Source organism: Pleurodeles waltl, chromosome 3_1 (assembly GCF_031143425.1).
Source record: "Pleurodeles waltl isolate 20211129_DDA chromosome 3_1, aPleWal1.hap1.20221129, whole genome shotgun sequence".
NCBI lineage: Eukaryota > Metazoa > Chordata > Amphibia > Caudata > Salamandridae > Pleurodeles > Pleurodeles waltl.
This window is the reverse complement of record NC_090440.1, coordinates 1106583052-1106597302: the sequence shown is the minus strand read 5'-3', so window position 1 is coordinate 1106597302 and position 14251 is coordinate 1106583052. Positions and strand designations below refer to the sequence as shown.

Here is a 14251-nt window from a genome sequence, read left to right as displayed (position 1 = left end):
CTTTGGAGGGCCTGGAGCCGCGTGCACACGCACGCACACAACACAGACACACACACACACACACACACACACACATAATATACAGGGGATTTATGGCAGCCCTCTTGGCATGTCTGTGCAAGCGTCATTTATACCTTGCTCAGATCCATTGCAACGTACAGCGTGAGGTAATGGGTCAGCTCTCTTCAGCCATTGGTTGTTTTGCCCTGTAAGTGACAGCATTTGTCTGCTCGCATGTTCACATCACTTGAAAATGTGTGTGCTTCAGTGCTAAGGCTGATTGCCCAGAACTTTGGTTTTTAATTTTCTCCTTTTACTGCAGTTCCCCAGACAGTGCTAATGGGCCTCTTTCATTTCGCCAACTTCATCTGCAGTTTGTAGCATCCCACGTGCCTGTAAATCAGGCAACCATGATGAAATGCTCTTGGCCATATTTATTTGGTATTGCAACCACATTCATTCTTTAAATTGCAAAAGGTTTCTCCTACTTTAAGTATTTTAATTTAACTTGTATATTGTAGTGTGTGTGGTAGTGTGTGTTTGTTAGTTTGTATGTGTGTTTTATTGTGCTTGTGTAAGTTGATGAACGTAAGAATGAGTCAGAGGGTTGTTGATTGGATGCATGAGTGAAAGGATAAGTGAGAAAGTGCCTGCATGATGACATTTGAGTGCCCTCACCTATCAAAGACTGAAGTGGCATTTTCATTTATAAACCAGGCCTGCTGGCATTCCCAATGCTTTTTATTTGCAGGAGGTAATGCTGAGTGGGTTGTGTCTTAACTGAATTGAGAGGTGTGCTTCAACTGGAACAGGAGTTTGGGATAACACCTTCTTGCTACATAATGTTAATGAATGAGGGAGTCCCCTTCGGAAGTACTCCTAAATTAACATTGTTAACCTGTCCCACGTCAGGCTGCACCGCAGGTCAATGCTGCTTAGTTCCTCCTACGCATTAACCTGGGTCAATATGAGTGCAGGATAACCTTACGTGTTAATGGGATTAGATGATTAAGAGGTTCCCTGTGACATAAGACGATACGTACAGGACAAGGAGAAGGCGGATGGCAAGGATGACGCTGCAGGATTCACTTAGATTTAGCACTGTCTGTCCCGCCTTGGGATACCGGACTTCTGGTTCTGTCATTATAATAATAATAATAACAACGACCGAGATAATACTGATAATGAAAACAGTGTTGGGAGGTGAGAGAGTCGGAGAGCACACGGGGTGCTGTGGGTGGCTGGCAGGGGGGCAGTTTTTTAAATTTAATGTGGGGAGGGAATGTTGTGTTTGGCTCCCTCATTACTCTAGTGTCACAGCTAGAAGGTAAAAGCAGGACCAGGTGATTTAGGTGGGCACACATTACATAAAATTAAACATGGGCATCAAAGAATAATATCAACATTCTTCACCTGGGTGTTCCGAGTGACATCATAGACAGCTCAAGCTTCACTCTCCTTCATTTGATTTCACTCAGAACTCCTCGATGAAGAGCCTACCCTTTACAACCTACATATAAGACGTGATAAAAATACAAAATTGTAAAAATTCAAACATATCAGGCCAAACATCAACAAATTTGGAGAAATGGCTATTCCAATGATCCTAGGGATACTTATAGGCTGAAGCATCTACAGTGCTTGATCCAGGATCGCAGGGTATGAGACAACCAGCTACGAAATCTCATATCTCAAGTGCAATCATGGTTAATATGACTTTTGAGCGATAAAAGGTTGGCACACTCTATTGTTTGCATTGAATATTAGTTATTCATGAGTTTTAAATATTATTTTCTATATGCAATCAGTGTGGTAGGGATGCATAAGAAATGAGGTAAACACACAGTTCCTGGGCTACTTATTTGTCAACCATTCTTTAATGATCCTATACTCAAAGGTCCGAGAAGGCCAAACGCAGAAAAATGGAGGCGATGCATTAGGTACTGGAATTGGTTTTTCAGGTATGTCCGTACTGTAAAATATCTTTGTGGGTCAAGGCAGAATAAGTAGGTGCCAATACATGACAAAATGTAATTCTAACTGAAGGGCAGGGATCTAAGAATCTTAAATAGTTGTGAAATAAATTGATTAAAAATTAAATGAGGCTATATTTTTTATTCCTTTCAAACTCCTTTCTTTGTCGTTGGTGGACTGAGAGAGAGCCACTGACTTTGGCGTTATGTTAAATCGAAAAAATAAAGAAATGTTGATTTACCACACAATTATTCAATGGCAGTTAAACCGAATTCAAGCCATATGTTTTCATATTGGGTAATCTGATTATAAAAAGTCTCCTAAGAAAAGCTGCCTCAAAATGTTCTAGTTCGGAATTAATTTTACTATGATATATAATAGAATAATTATGAAATACAGGGCAATCTAGGCAATAAAATCCCTTCAAAACCACTGAGTAGTCAACTGAAATATATTGTGTTAAAAAATGTTTAATCCAAATAAAATATTTGAGTTTTTTTTTTTTTAGTGAAGCTAGGTATTGGGGTCATAATAAATTAGAGGACGGGTTAATGTCCAGGTAATCTAAGGGTGACCTTCAGACTTCAGCCTTCGAAACACCAAGCTAAATCTCTGGGGTGATCTACCAAAATTCATGTTCTTCTTTTTGATCAAATTAATCATGAGGCCGTTGTCTTTACAGGAATGGGAAATATGGGTTGTATCCATTATTATAGATTCATTGACATATGCCATGATTGGTGCGTTCTTACTATTGTTTAGGATGGTAGCTATTAACCTTGGCAGCTATAGAACATAAGACACCAGGTACATGTTGAAAAGAGTAGGGGGCAGCCTACAAAAAGATGGTAATTTTTACCTTCATTCCTAGGCCCTTTTTATAGATAGGGATTAAAATCCCACCTGAGGAGGAGGGAGAAGGGTGTTTCTGCTACGCATTTGAGACCAGGATGGGATGTTAGACTTGACAAGTGATGCAAATGTATCTGCCATTGGGGCCAGGGGCCCGAGAGTTGCTAAGAAACAGCATTTGAGGTATATGTACAAGGCCCGTGTAGCACAATAACGACGCTGGAGAATCACAAACGTGACGCTCTGGCAGTGCAGTGTGCCCACACATATTTACAAGGCTACGTAAAGCCACCTTGCATGGCTTTTCATGGCTTTGTAAATATGGCCGCTTTCACGCATAACTCTTCATGAAAGGGGCGTTCCATGGGTGTTACTGTGTGTGATCCCATGCAACACCCATGCAATCTGGCACATTCCCAGATTTACAAGGTTTCGTAAAGGGGTGGCGTAAAAGTTGCGCAGCAAGGAGAAATACCTTTATTTCTCCTCGTTTTTTGCTCTGTGTGTGCTGCATTTTGCAGCACACATAGGAGGAAAATGCCATTAATGATTATTTATGTGCAGGAAGGTGTTCCTTCCTGTACATACACAATCACCCCTGCACCTCTGAGACCCTTGCAGCATGGTGCAAAGGTGCCTGCTTTGGCGCTTGGCATGAAATTGTGCGCCAGTGCAGAGGAAAGTACAGGGATGCGTCGTATTGCTGTAAATATGATGCGTTCCTGCTCTTTCCTAATGGTGCAGCGCGGTGCAACAAGCAGGCTTCTGAAGCCACGCTGCATCGTCTTCTTGTAAACATGGGCCTGAGTTAATATCGACCGGATATTGTTGCCATAAAGGTCAGTAATGAAGGTGTGCTAGTATTTTTCACTTATAGCAAGATCAGGATGGATTTATATTTTCGGTGAGTCGGTCTCGAAAACCAATGTTTCAGAAAACTAATATTATTTCTCTTATATATGTCAAAACGAATTGTCCGTTTTTTTTCCTCAAAGGCTGTTTTGAAGTGCTTAAATGTGGCTTCAAATGTGTTTCTTGCAACAATAAAAATATTTTTTGTAATGTTGTGTTGTGAAATGTATGTAATGCACGATGAGAAAAGCCTCTTGATTTTTGCGCGTTCACTGTTAAAACCTCGGTTTATGAGAATACTGACATATAGAATTACTCAAGGGGTTACTACATATGGACCTATCACTCTCACTTGAAGCAAAGAGCCAATGTTGCAGAATTGATCCTGGACTAAAAGCACAACACAAGCACTAACTTGGATGGAGGGCTCATCAAAACTGTTAGGCCAATTTAGAATTTTAGTCAATTGGCCTCAGCCCATTTTACAAAATAAGTATTATTTTGTAGAAATAGCTAGAACGATTTTCAATTCTAACTATAACAGTCTCTTTCATTCAGAAGAAGGCAATATGCTGTGGTAAATCATTCGTTTCAAACCTTAGAGTAATCATTTATTTGCAGGTTTGGTCAGCGAACCAGCCTTAGACCCAGGTGTAATCCCGCACAGGATCAAGAGGGAGATTTATGTTTCAACTGGGCATGTTCATCTAGGAGAAATCTCAATTTTAATGATTAAATTATAGCTATCTGCCCTGTGGTTTCATCTAGAATTGGGAAACACAGAGGGGGCAATGTATTAAGTATTACATGTTGCGAAATCATCATTGTTATATTCTATCACAAATAAGAAATTGTTGAAATCGCCAGTGAGAACAATAGGAATTTGGACATATGTTTCAGACAATTGACGAAGATAATTTATCAGTCATACAAAAGGATTGTGTGTTCCTTTGTCTTGGGTGAGATATTCATTTACTGTAAAAAGAGCTAAAATTACATCTGGTGGGTGGTCCCTCTAAAGCAGTCAAAAGATTGTTATTGGCAGACACGGAAACAGCAGCCCTCATGCACCCACTCATGGATTTTACGTTTGTGATAAGTCCACCTTTGGGTATCCATGGGTACAAGGCATGGCTCTGATATCGAAAATGATGTATCTATCGCATGCGATAGCAGAGAGGTGCCAGGGTACCGACAGACATACAAAATCGTAAGCCTGAAGGAATTCATCAACATCACAAATTGCATTGCAACTAGGTAATCCTGCAATGTTCCATGAACACATATTTTGTTTGAAAGACATTTATGAATTAGATATCTTATTTCATGCGATTTCTTGCACATTTTAGTGAGCCGTGTATTCGAACAAACTGTGGAAAGTCAATGCAAGTTTGAGCCCACCAGGGTATTAAATCATGTGTGTTGTGTATGGTGACATATATGAGTAGTAGTATTTTCTGTAGCGTTATCTGGAATAGTGAGCAAGCAGGAATTGGTGCATCATACTCAGGTTTCTATTTTGTATGCCCACGGGGAGAAACCCAGGAGAAAGTCGAGGGGCATGGGGGTCTTCTTTATGCTCGAAACATTTATGCTAGTGCATTCATCCTGTTGGCCCATTTTGCTTTCCAGTAATTCCCCCTTTTCTACGAGACTCGTGTTAATGATGATTAGGTCTGGTATTGTACTTCACAATTTTAATATATTCATGGTGGCCTTCAAACTGGACAAGAGGAGTGAATATTAATTTATAAAATTTGCTATGATTTTTTCTTTCTCTATTAAATGGGGGTGATCAATAAGGAATCCAGGTAAGTGACACCCACATGGTTGAAGAAATTAGCTATTTTTGAGTTTAATTCACTACTTCCACCAGTCCTACCTAATAGCGGTTCCAGACTATGGATGAGTGATACCCAAATGTCTTCCAGAATGTAAGGGGGTTCTTTGCTTACACTATATCCCAGTACATCGAAAATTAATTTGAGGGTTTAAAAGGTTGCATGTGGGATTTAATGTACCAATTTTGGTAATACTGCACGATTTGGTATTTGGGGCATATTTAGGCCAATCTTCCTCTCTTTTAATAGTACTACTCTTCATTGGAGTAGCATTCATCTTGGAAAGGCTAGTAGTACCCATATTGTCCTCAGTGATTTCAGCTCACCCTGTGAATCCAAGCTCTGCACTGGAACTTTTTAGGAAATGTTAGGAGAAAGCTTGGCACCAGGGTCAGGGTCACTGCTTCTTTGGAGGACCTAGCAACCTTATTGTGTTTTTTATAGTTTTGTCCCTTTGGAAAATAAAGCTGTCTATTTCCTTGACAGTATGACAAAGCCCAAAAAAATGGTCTTCTTGGCCATGCAGAGGGGTTCATCCCAAAAGGTGCTGAAATCCGCTCCTTAAGATGGGTTAGCACCCGACCTCAGGCTAAGCTACTTCCGGCATTCCACTGCGGCTGTGTTAGTAGCAGGAGCTGAACTGGCGCAATCATTCTGTGAACTATCAGTATCATTATGTGTATGAAAAATGGACATGCAAAGATATTGATAATCATATTCGGTACCCACTTATTTTGTGTGCCCTGACTTAACATTAGCATCTGCCCCTAGAACTTGGTAAAGTACAATCCAAGCCATGCGTAGCATTGACGTTCCTTCATGTTTGGATCATTCGGTTGTGTAAGTCAGCATTTTGTGAGGATAATTGCACAATATGTTGAGACATTTCTTATATTAGTGCTATCTGAGTGTCCAGCCTTGTCAAGTGTCAACCAAGTAAAGTGATAATGGTTAATAAAGATGACGTACTATTTACCAACAATGAAAGGTACATGCATCTTTATGCCCGGGGGCTCGCCAACGGGCTCTTCAACAACCCATGTATCAAGGCCACACACAGGTCTTGACTGACATAATAAAAACATGTTGAGAAACACATATTAAAAACAGACATAATCAAACACAGTAGAATACGTTTGCCGCGAATCTCATTAAGCAAATAAAGGCTGTAGTTCACAATATACAGACATTTTTAAGGGCATCTACCGTGCAAAAAAATTTACATTTTGCCATAAATGTCTCCTTTGTGTTGATATCTGATCATGTCAGAAAAATCTATCCTGCCTTTTACCTTGGCTGCTGGCAGGAGGCATTATAGTGTCACAACTGAACTGTTAGAATTTATTACAGTTGAGCTGCTATGTTATTATGGTATTGCTTGTGACTGAAACATTACAAATCAACTGGAGGAGGAACACTGGAACTGCCCTTCATACAGAGATTGGAGGCTCCCAAGTATTTTACATAGAATCATAGATGGGTCACAGTGAGTACCAGGAATGTAATTCACCATTGGGTTCTGAGTGACATCAGATAGACAACAAAATGAAAACCTGCGCTGTCCATGATATCACTCAGAATCTGGCAATGAAAAACATGGCCATTATTCAGCTTTTAGGCATCTCTAATATTATGTTATGTCTGTTCTCCCAAAATCATTTGCCCCTACTTTTATCATCAATACAGGGACAGAGGAAACACAGAAGAGCCATACATACAATGGCCCCACCTCCCAAAGCTAAAACAAGCATTTGCAGTGCAGTAGGTCTCGCCTTTGCTCGAATCGAGCTATTTGCGTTGTAAACTCCTAACCGGACTTTTCTTGTCACATAAACTGAAAATGAAAAGATAAATAGTTTCACATAAGCGAGCCAACGGCTGCCATGAGCATGAAGGAGACACACAAAAGGAAACAGAAGTTTGCTCGCAGCCAAACGTATCAGCAAAAGTGCAGTTATCCATGTAACTGGCAAAAGTGCAATTATCCATGTAACAGGGTCAATGTCATGCAAACTGCTCAACTACTGCCCAGCAAGATCGAGCTGCATAGGAAATAAAAAGAAAAAGTAGTCCAGAAGCCATGTGGAAAAAACAGAGCCTCGTATGTTTTCAGTAGTTTACCTGTGCTCTCAAGGCGGGCTAAACACCGGAATAGGCATGACGTATGCAATCCTTTCACTAATGAAATCAAGCGAATTTTAAAAGGCAAGCCCACAAACCAACTAAACTGATGGGCGTGACATGGGCGTGGTTAAAAAACCACAGAGAGATTACATCAGGGGCCAGAACGCTTGTGTGCTCAACCCAGAAAAACAACCACCCTAACCATTTTGTTTGCCTTCCTTCTCCTACCACAACAGAAGCTATGCTCCCTGCTCTCAAGTGAGCAGAGAGCCAGCGCCCTGTTCACAGGCTGCCTGAGAGCCTGTCAGCACATCCTGGATTTCATTTCTGACTTAACAGCGCAAAACAAATGTTATTTCCCACTGTTGCTAACAAGGCGGCGAATAACCTGCTTTCTCCGTATACCTTGTATCTGTGTGGCAACACAAAATCATTACCTTCAAAGAAAAAAGTGTTGTTGATAGCACATGAAGGCCGGAATAACCAGAAACTGAGGGATAGAAAGGCTTTTACCATGCCCCTCACACATTTTCTTATGAAAAGTCCCGCCAGTATCAATAGCCCATCAAGGATATTCAATCAGAAAACGCAGGTGATGTGAGGGGAAGGTTAGGAGTCCATGCAAAACCACATAACATTCAGGAAATCTCTAAAGCCATCGCACTTATTGTTGGTGACATAATTGGTGGCACCTTGAATAACAGCACATTACTGTGTACACTTTCCTTTTACTTTTTGCAAAACGTGAGTTTCAAAATAATACATAAGTGACCAGTGTAAGATGCATGGGTCAAACTAAGAACATGTGTTGAAAAGGCGTGTAACAAAGCGCACGTATAGCCTAATTAGGCAAAGGAGACCAAAGAGAACCGATTCAAATGAGAACTTAAACATAAGTGGTAAACAACCGGGCTAATATCTGTTCATGGACATGGACAGTGGCGTACTAAGGGCTTGAGGGCCCCCAACGAAAGAATGGAGAAGCGGCACTCTGCTCCCTAGATCGGTAATAAAAGACGGAAAAAATTGAGGTCCTAGGATGTGTGTCATTGTACCCGCTGCACCCACCTCCCTATCTGCGGCCTTCGCTCTCCCTCTCTCCTCCATGTCACTTCCTCTCCCCGGCTTTAATATCTTACTCTCACTTGGCCTTATCGTCCTCCTTCCTATCTTTAATTTTTTCTCCTCTATCTGCCATTAAACCCTCCACTCATTCTCCTCTTCTTCCCCCCCACTTCTCCTTTATCCTCTTTCTAGCTGCTCCCAGCCTTCTCTTCCCAACACCTCCTTAATATACAATTTCTCTCTATAGCCTTCCTCCCTTACTTCGCACGTTATTATCTTGCCTTCGCCTCTCAATCTTCCATCTTGTTCCTCCTGTTATTGTCCTGAAGTCCTTTTTTTCTGGTACATTTCTTTTCCACTTGCCTTTTCTATTTGCCCTTAATAACCTCTTTCTCCGTGTCACTTTTTCCTCTCCTTTCGTTCTTTCAACCTTTCATTTTCCTCTCCTTTCATTCTTTCATTTTCTTTCAAAGCTTTCATCTTTCCTTTTAGTTTCTTCTTTATTCTCTATATTCTCCTTCATCATCTCTCACCCTTCTCTACTCACCCCCAGGAAAAACAGTGGGTGTGCCCAGACAGGCTCCCTGGTTAAGTCATTCAAACCCAGGCCCATTTTTAAGAAAAAGTGGCACATCTGACCTGATGTGCCACTATTTCTTCACCCCCCCATACTGGCATCTAACGAGTCCTTGGGTGCACCATATTTATAATATGGCGCACCATGGTGGTCATTAGCACAATACAGTCAAAACTTTTGATGCTATTGTTGCGCTTTGATACACTAGCGTGAAAAATGTTGACGCTAGTGTAGCAAAGTGCAAGGAGGCCTATAGATTTCTATGGGAAAGTAATTTTAAAGCCTGCCCAGGCTTTAAAAATGATACCAAAAATGGAGCAGTCAAGTCTGTTTAATTCACTGTGCCATATTTGCGGGCCTCCTATTGCCGGAACGCCCCACTTGCATACGCTATGCCTGGTGCAGGCATAATGTGGCACAAGGGTTTACAAAGAAGCACAATGCATGCATTTCGCCACTTTGTAAATATGCCGTGTGGAAAAAGCCACTTTAGAGCCACCTTAGCATCAAAAAAAATATGCTATGGCAGCACTAAGGTGGCACTAGGGGCTCTTAAATATGCCCCTTAGATCTATTTGCAGCAAGTGAAAGGGAAAGGTGGTATCCTCTCTCACCTCTGGGCCACAGTGCCACTGCGCCAGCTGCACAACCAACAGCTACAGCCATGTCTATGGAAGAGACCATGATGCAGTGTGAGTTGTAGAGCAGTTATAGGAAAAACTCAGGGTTTAGCAAAAACATTGTTCTTCAGCCAGTGCAAGTAATAAAAGTAACGAAATGCAAGGGATGTCAGAGTACTTTTAAAAAGCCTAGATTAATTTTAAGGCTATTGTGCAACGAGTGCGTATAGATATCACAAGTGGTAAATAGTGTGTGGAAGGTATTCTCGCTTATACTGTATCTCCACCTCTTGAACAAGTAAACTTCCATATGATGTCATCAGTGAACTCATCTATGTAATTTAGAACGTACTTTGGTGTCATGAGCAGCATTCTAAGGAGTTGAGGCTTTTTGCAATGATAATTTATGTAATTTGTGACTGTTGAATTATTGCAATGTAATAACATAATTCTGGTAGTGGTATTTATCTGAGCAATTCCTTTACAAGTTCATGTGCCTAAAGTAACACTGCCCCCTTTCCTCTTGATGCAGGATACGGCTGAGAGGGTGTCATGATCTGGAATAGCCCCAGCAGGCTGAAGTCAGCTCCGCCATGGCTATGGCCATTACCAGCAGCAGTCATGAGCTGCAGCAGGACAATGGAGTGTGCTTTCACAACCACGTCACTGACTACCGGGTGAAGTTAGAGGAAGCACGGGGGCGGCGGAATTCCATCCCTCCCGTACAGACCCCCACTGCCAAGCACATGCTGGCATACCTACCCAGACCGCCCACAGATACAAGCCGATATGGAACCTTTCCGCAGAAGGCAAGTACAGTAGCACCCACTTACACGATCACTGCTCCCTACATGCTCTGACACTGGTGATCAAGCTGACTGAAAAAGTATTTTACAGGTACCTTATGCGTTGGTAAATTACGTGGGATACTTGCCATGACCAGGGGCAGGTCCAAAGGTTTTACTTTTTTGTTTGAAAAAGAGGAGCATACAAGTACAATTTAGGCACCAGATCAGAATTTTCGTATGATCCATTTCTTATGCTATTATTTTACTCCTCACATTTTTTTTCCAGCATAAAGGGGCATCTTTATACTCTGTTTGCACCGAATTAGTGTCATGTTTTTTTACTCTAATTCGGTGCAAAACTAACGTCATATTTAAACTTTGGTGCTAGACCCGTCTAGCGCCAAATTTATGGAGTTAAAGTCATTTTTTGGAAGTGGAAACCTACCTTGTCTTAATGAGATGCAAGGTAGGTGTTCCCGTGCAAAAAATGACTGTACGGCCTTAATGCCATATTTATACTCCTGTGCAAAAATGGTGCACGGGAGGGAGGATGGGTCAAAAAATGGGGCAAAACTTGTTTTGCCCCATTTTTTAACACCTGGGTCAGGGCAGCATTAGGGGACCTGTAGGCCTATTTCCATGGCGGAGCACCATGCAGTAAGCCCACAGGGGCCTCCTGAGGCCCCAGGGACACCCCCACCCACACCAGAGGGACAGCGGAGGATGGGGGATCCCATCCCAGGTAACTATATAGGTAGGTACAGGTAAGTATTTTATTTTATTTTTTAAAGTGCCATTGGGGGCCCTGAAATGGGTCCCCCTACATGGCACTGGGTGCATTAGCCATGCCCAGGGGACCCTGGTCCCCTGTGCTCTCCATTGGGGTGGTGGGCATGACTCCTGTCTTTTCTAAGACAGGAGTCATGTGTTATGGATGGTTTTGCGTCAGAAAATGATTCTAGGCAGGTTAGAGTAATTTTTTTTACTCTAACCTACCTAACGTCATTTTTTGGTGCAAAAACCCCTTCTTCCATACTGCCAGCCCAACACGACTAAAGTCATTTTTTAGCCGCTAGCCTACCCTTTGCACCGGCTTGCACCATTCCATAAATATGGTGCCCCGCTGGTGCACAGTAATGGTGCAAGCCGGTGCTATACCTTTTGGTGCAAAACTGAGTTGGTGCAGTTTTGCACCCAAAAGTATAAATCAGGGCCAAAATATGCAAGGGATGTCAAAATTCATTACATAGAATTCTTACAATCTACTAACAATATTTTAGCGCATTTGTTAAAAATTATTGAAATGTTACAGCGTGGTGTAAAACACAGCTAACCACAGTAAATTGCAGTGCCACATTTCAATAAAATGTACAGTTTACAACTGATTTCCGAGTCGTAAACCTAATGACTCCGTAGCTCCCTTTCCTGCAACTTTTAATTGGTCCAGAAGATAGAGAGGCAAGGAAGTTGATGCTGTAGGATTCCTAGTTGCCTGAGATCTTCTGCAGTGGGCGAATCAATCAATCAATCAATCAATTCATAAAGCGCACTACTCACCTGTTAGGGTCTCAAGGCGTTGAAGGGGGAAAGGGGCTGCTACTGCTCGAATAGCCAGATCTTGAGGAGTTTCCTGAAGGTCAGGAGGTCCTGGGTCTGTCGTAGGTGAACCGGGAGGGAGTTTCACGTCTTGGCAGAGAGGTGGGAAAAGGATCTGCCGTCAGCTGTGGTCCGATGGATGCGAGGTGCGGTGGCGAGGGCGAGGTTGGCGGATCATAGCTGACGGGTGGGTGTGTGGAAGGCAAGTTGAGGTAGGTAGGGCCTGCGTTGTGGAGAACTTTGTGAGCGTGGACCAGGAGCTTTAACGTGACCCTTTTGTTGACGGGAAGCCAGTGTAGGTCTCTGAGGTGAGCCGTGATGTGGTCGCAGCGAGGGATGTTGAGGATGAGGTGTGCAGAGGCGTTCTGTATTTGTTGCAGTTTCTTCTGGAGCTTGGCCATTGATCCTGCGTAGAGCGCATTGCCGTAGTCCAGTCTGCTGCTGACGAGGGCGTGGGTGACCGTCTTTCTAGTTTCGGTGGGGATTCATCTGAAGATCTTGCGGAGCATACGGAGGGCGTTGAAACAGGCGGATGAGACGGTGTTGACTTGCTGGGTCATGGTGAGAGATGAGTCAAGGATGAAACCTAGGTTGCGTGCGTGGGTGGTGGGTGCTGGTGCGGTTCCTAGGGTTGCTGACCACCAGGAGTCATCCCATGCGGAGCGGTTGGAGCCGAGGATGAGGATCTCAGTCTTGTCTGAGTTCAGTTTGAGGTGGCTCATCTTCATCCAGTTGGCGATGGCATGCAGTCCGTCGTGGAGGTTGGTCTTGGCTGTGGCGGGGCCTTGGTGAGGAAGAGGATCAGCTGGGTATCGTCTGTTTAGGAGATGATTTGAGGCTGTGGGATCTGACGATGTTGGTGAGCGGAGCCATGTAGATATTAAAGAGAGTAGGGCTGAGAGCGGATCCTTGGGGAACGCCACAGATGGTCGTGGTGGCTTCAGACAGGAACGGAGGGAGGCGGACTCTCTGGGTTCTGCCAGAGAGGAAGGAAGTAATCTAGTCCAGGGCCTTTTGGCAGATCCCAGCATCATAGAGGTGTGTTTACAGGGTGTGGTGACAGACGGTGTCGAAGGCTGCCGAGAGATCTAGGAGGATGAAGGCAGCGGTTTCGCCTTTGTCGAGCATGGTCCTGGTGTCGTTGGTTGCGGCGATGAGTGCCGTCTCGGTGCTGTGGTTCCTGCAGAATCCGGATTGGGAGATTATCTAGCGCGTTGTTGTCTTCCAAGAAGCAGGTCAGTTGGCCGTTGACGAACTTCTCGATGACCTTCGCAGGGAAGGGAAGGAGGGAGATGGGCCGGTAGTTCTTGAGGTCTCGGGGTCTGCTTTGGGCTTCCTTAGCAGGGCGTTGACTTCGGCGTGTTTCCACATATATGGGTAGGTTGAGGTCTCGAAGGAGCTGTTGATGATGGCCCAGAGCTGGGGAGCGATTATTTTGCTGGCCTTGTTGAGGATGTGGTGGGTACAGGGGTCAGTAGGGGAGCTTGAGTGGATAGAGCTCATGGTTTTGCTGGTGTCTTCATCGTTGGTGGGGGTCAAGAAGTTCAGTACGTTGGTGCAGCAGGGTGCTGTGGTGTTAGCTGTGTCGGTGGTGGTGATGGTGGGAGATGCCGTTGTGAAGCTTTCGTGTATGTCTACGATCTTGCGTGGAAGTAGTTGGAGAGGGAGTTGCAGAGGTCTTGTGAGTGTGGAGGGTTGGTGCCGCAGGATTTGGGTTTGGTGAGTTCTTTAATGATGGGAAAAAGTTCCTTGCTGTTGTGCACATTGTCATCTATGCGTTCTTTGTAGAAGGATCATTTGGTGGTCCGGATGAGGTGGTGATGTTTGCACATGGCTGATTTGAGGGCAGAGAAGTTGCTCACTGAAGGTTCTTGGCGCCAGGCTTTCTCAATTTTCCGGCATTCTTGTTTGGAAGATTGAAGTTCTGCGGTGAACCAGGGGGCTGTCTTGTTGGTGCCGGTG

The 14251-nt window shown here is 43.5% G+C and overlaps 1 protein-coding gene across 2 annotated transcripts in view; it reads left to right on the top strand.

Moving 5' to 3' along the window:
• The window catches only part of LOC138284988 (G protein-activated inward rectifier potassium channel 4-like), a 220565-nt gene that overhangs the window by 153629 nt on the left and 52685 nt on the right, over positions 1-14251 (top strand). For both annotated transcript variants that reach the window (XM_069224380.1, XM_069224382.1), the window contains one exon: positions 10438-10714. In XM_069224380.1, the coding sequence (XP_069080481.1) occupies positions 10499-10714 (216 nt within the window). In that variant the 5' untranslated portion in view covers positions 10438-10498. The remainder of the gene's footprint in view (positions 1-10437; positions 10715-14251) is intronic.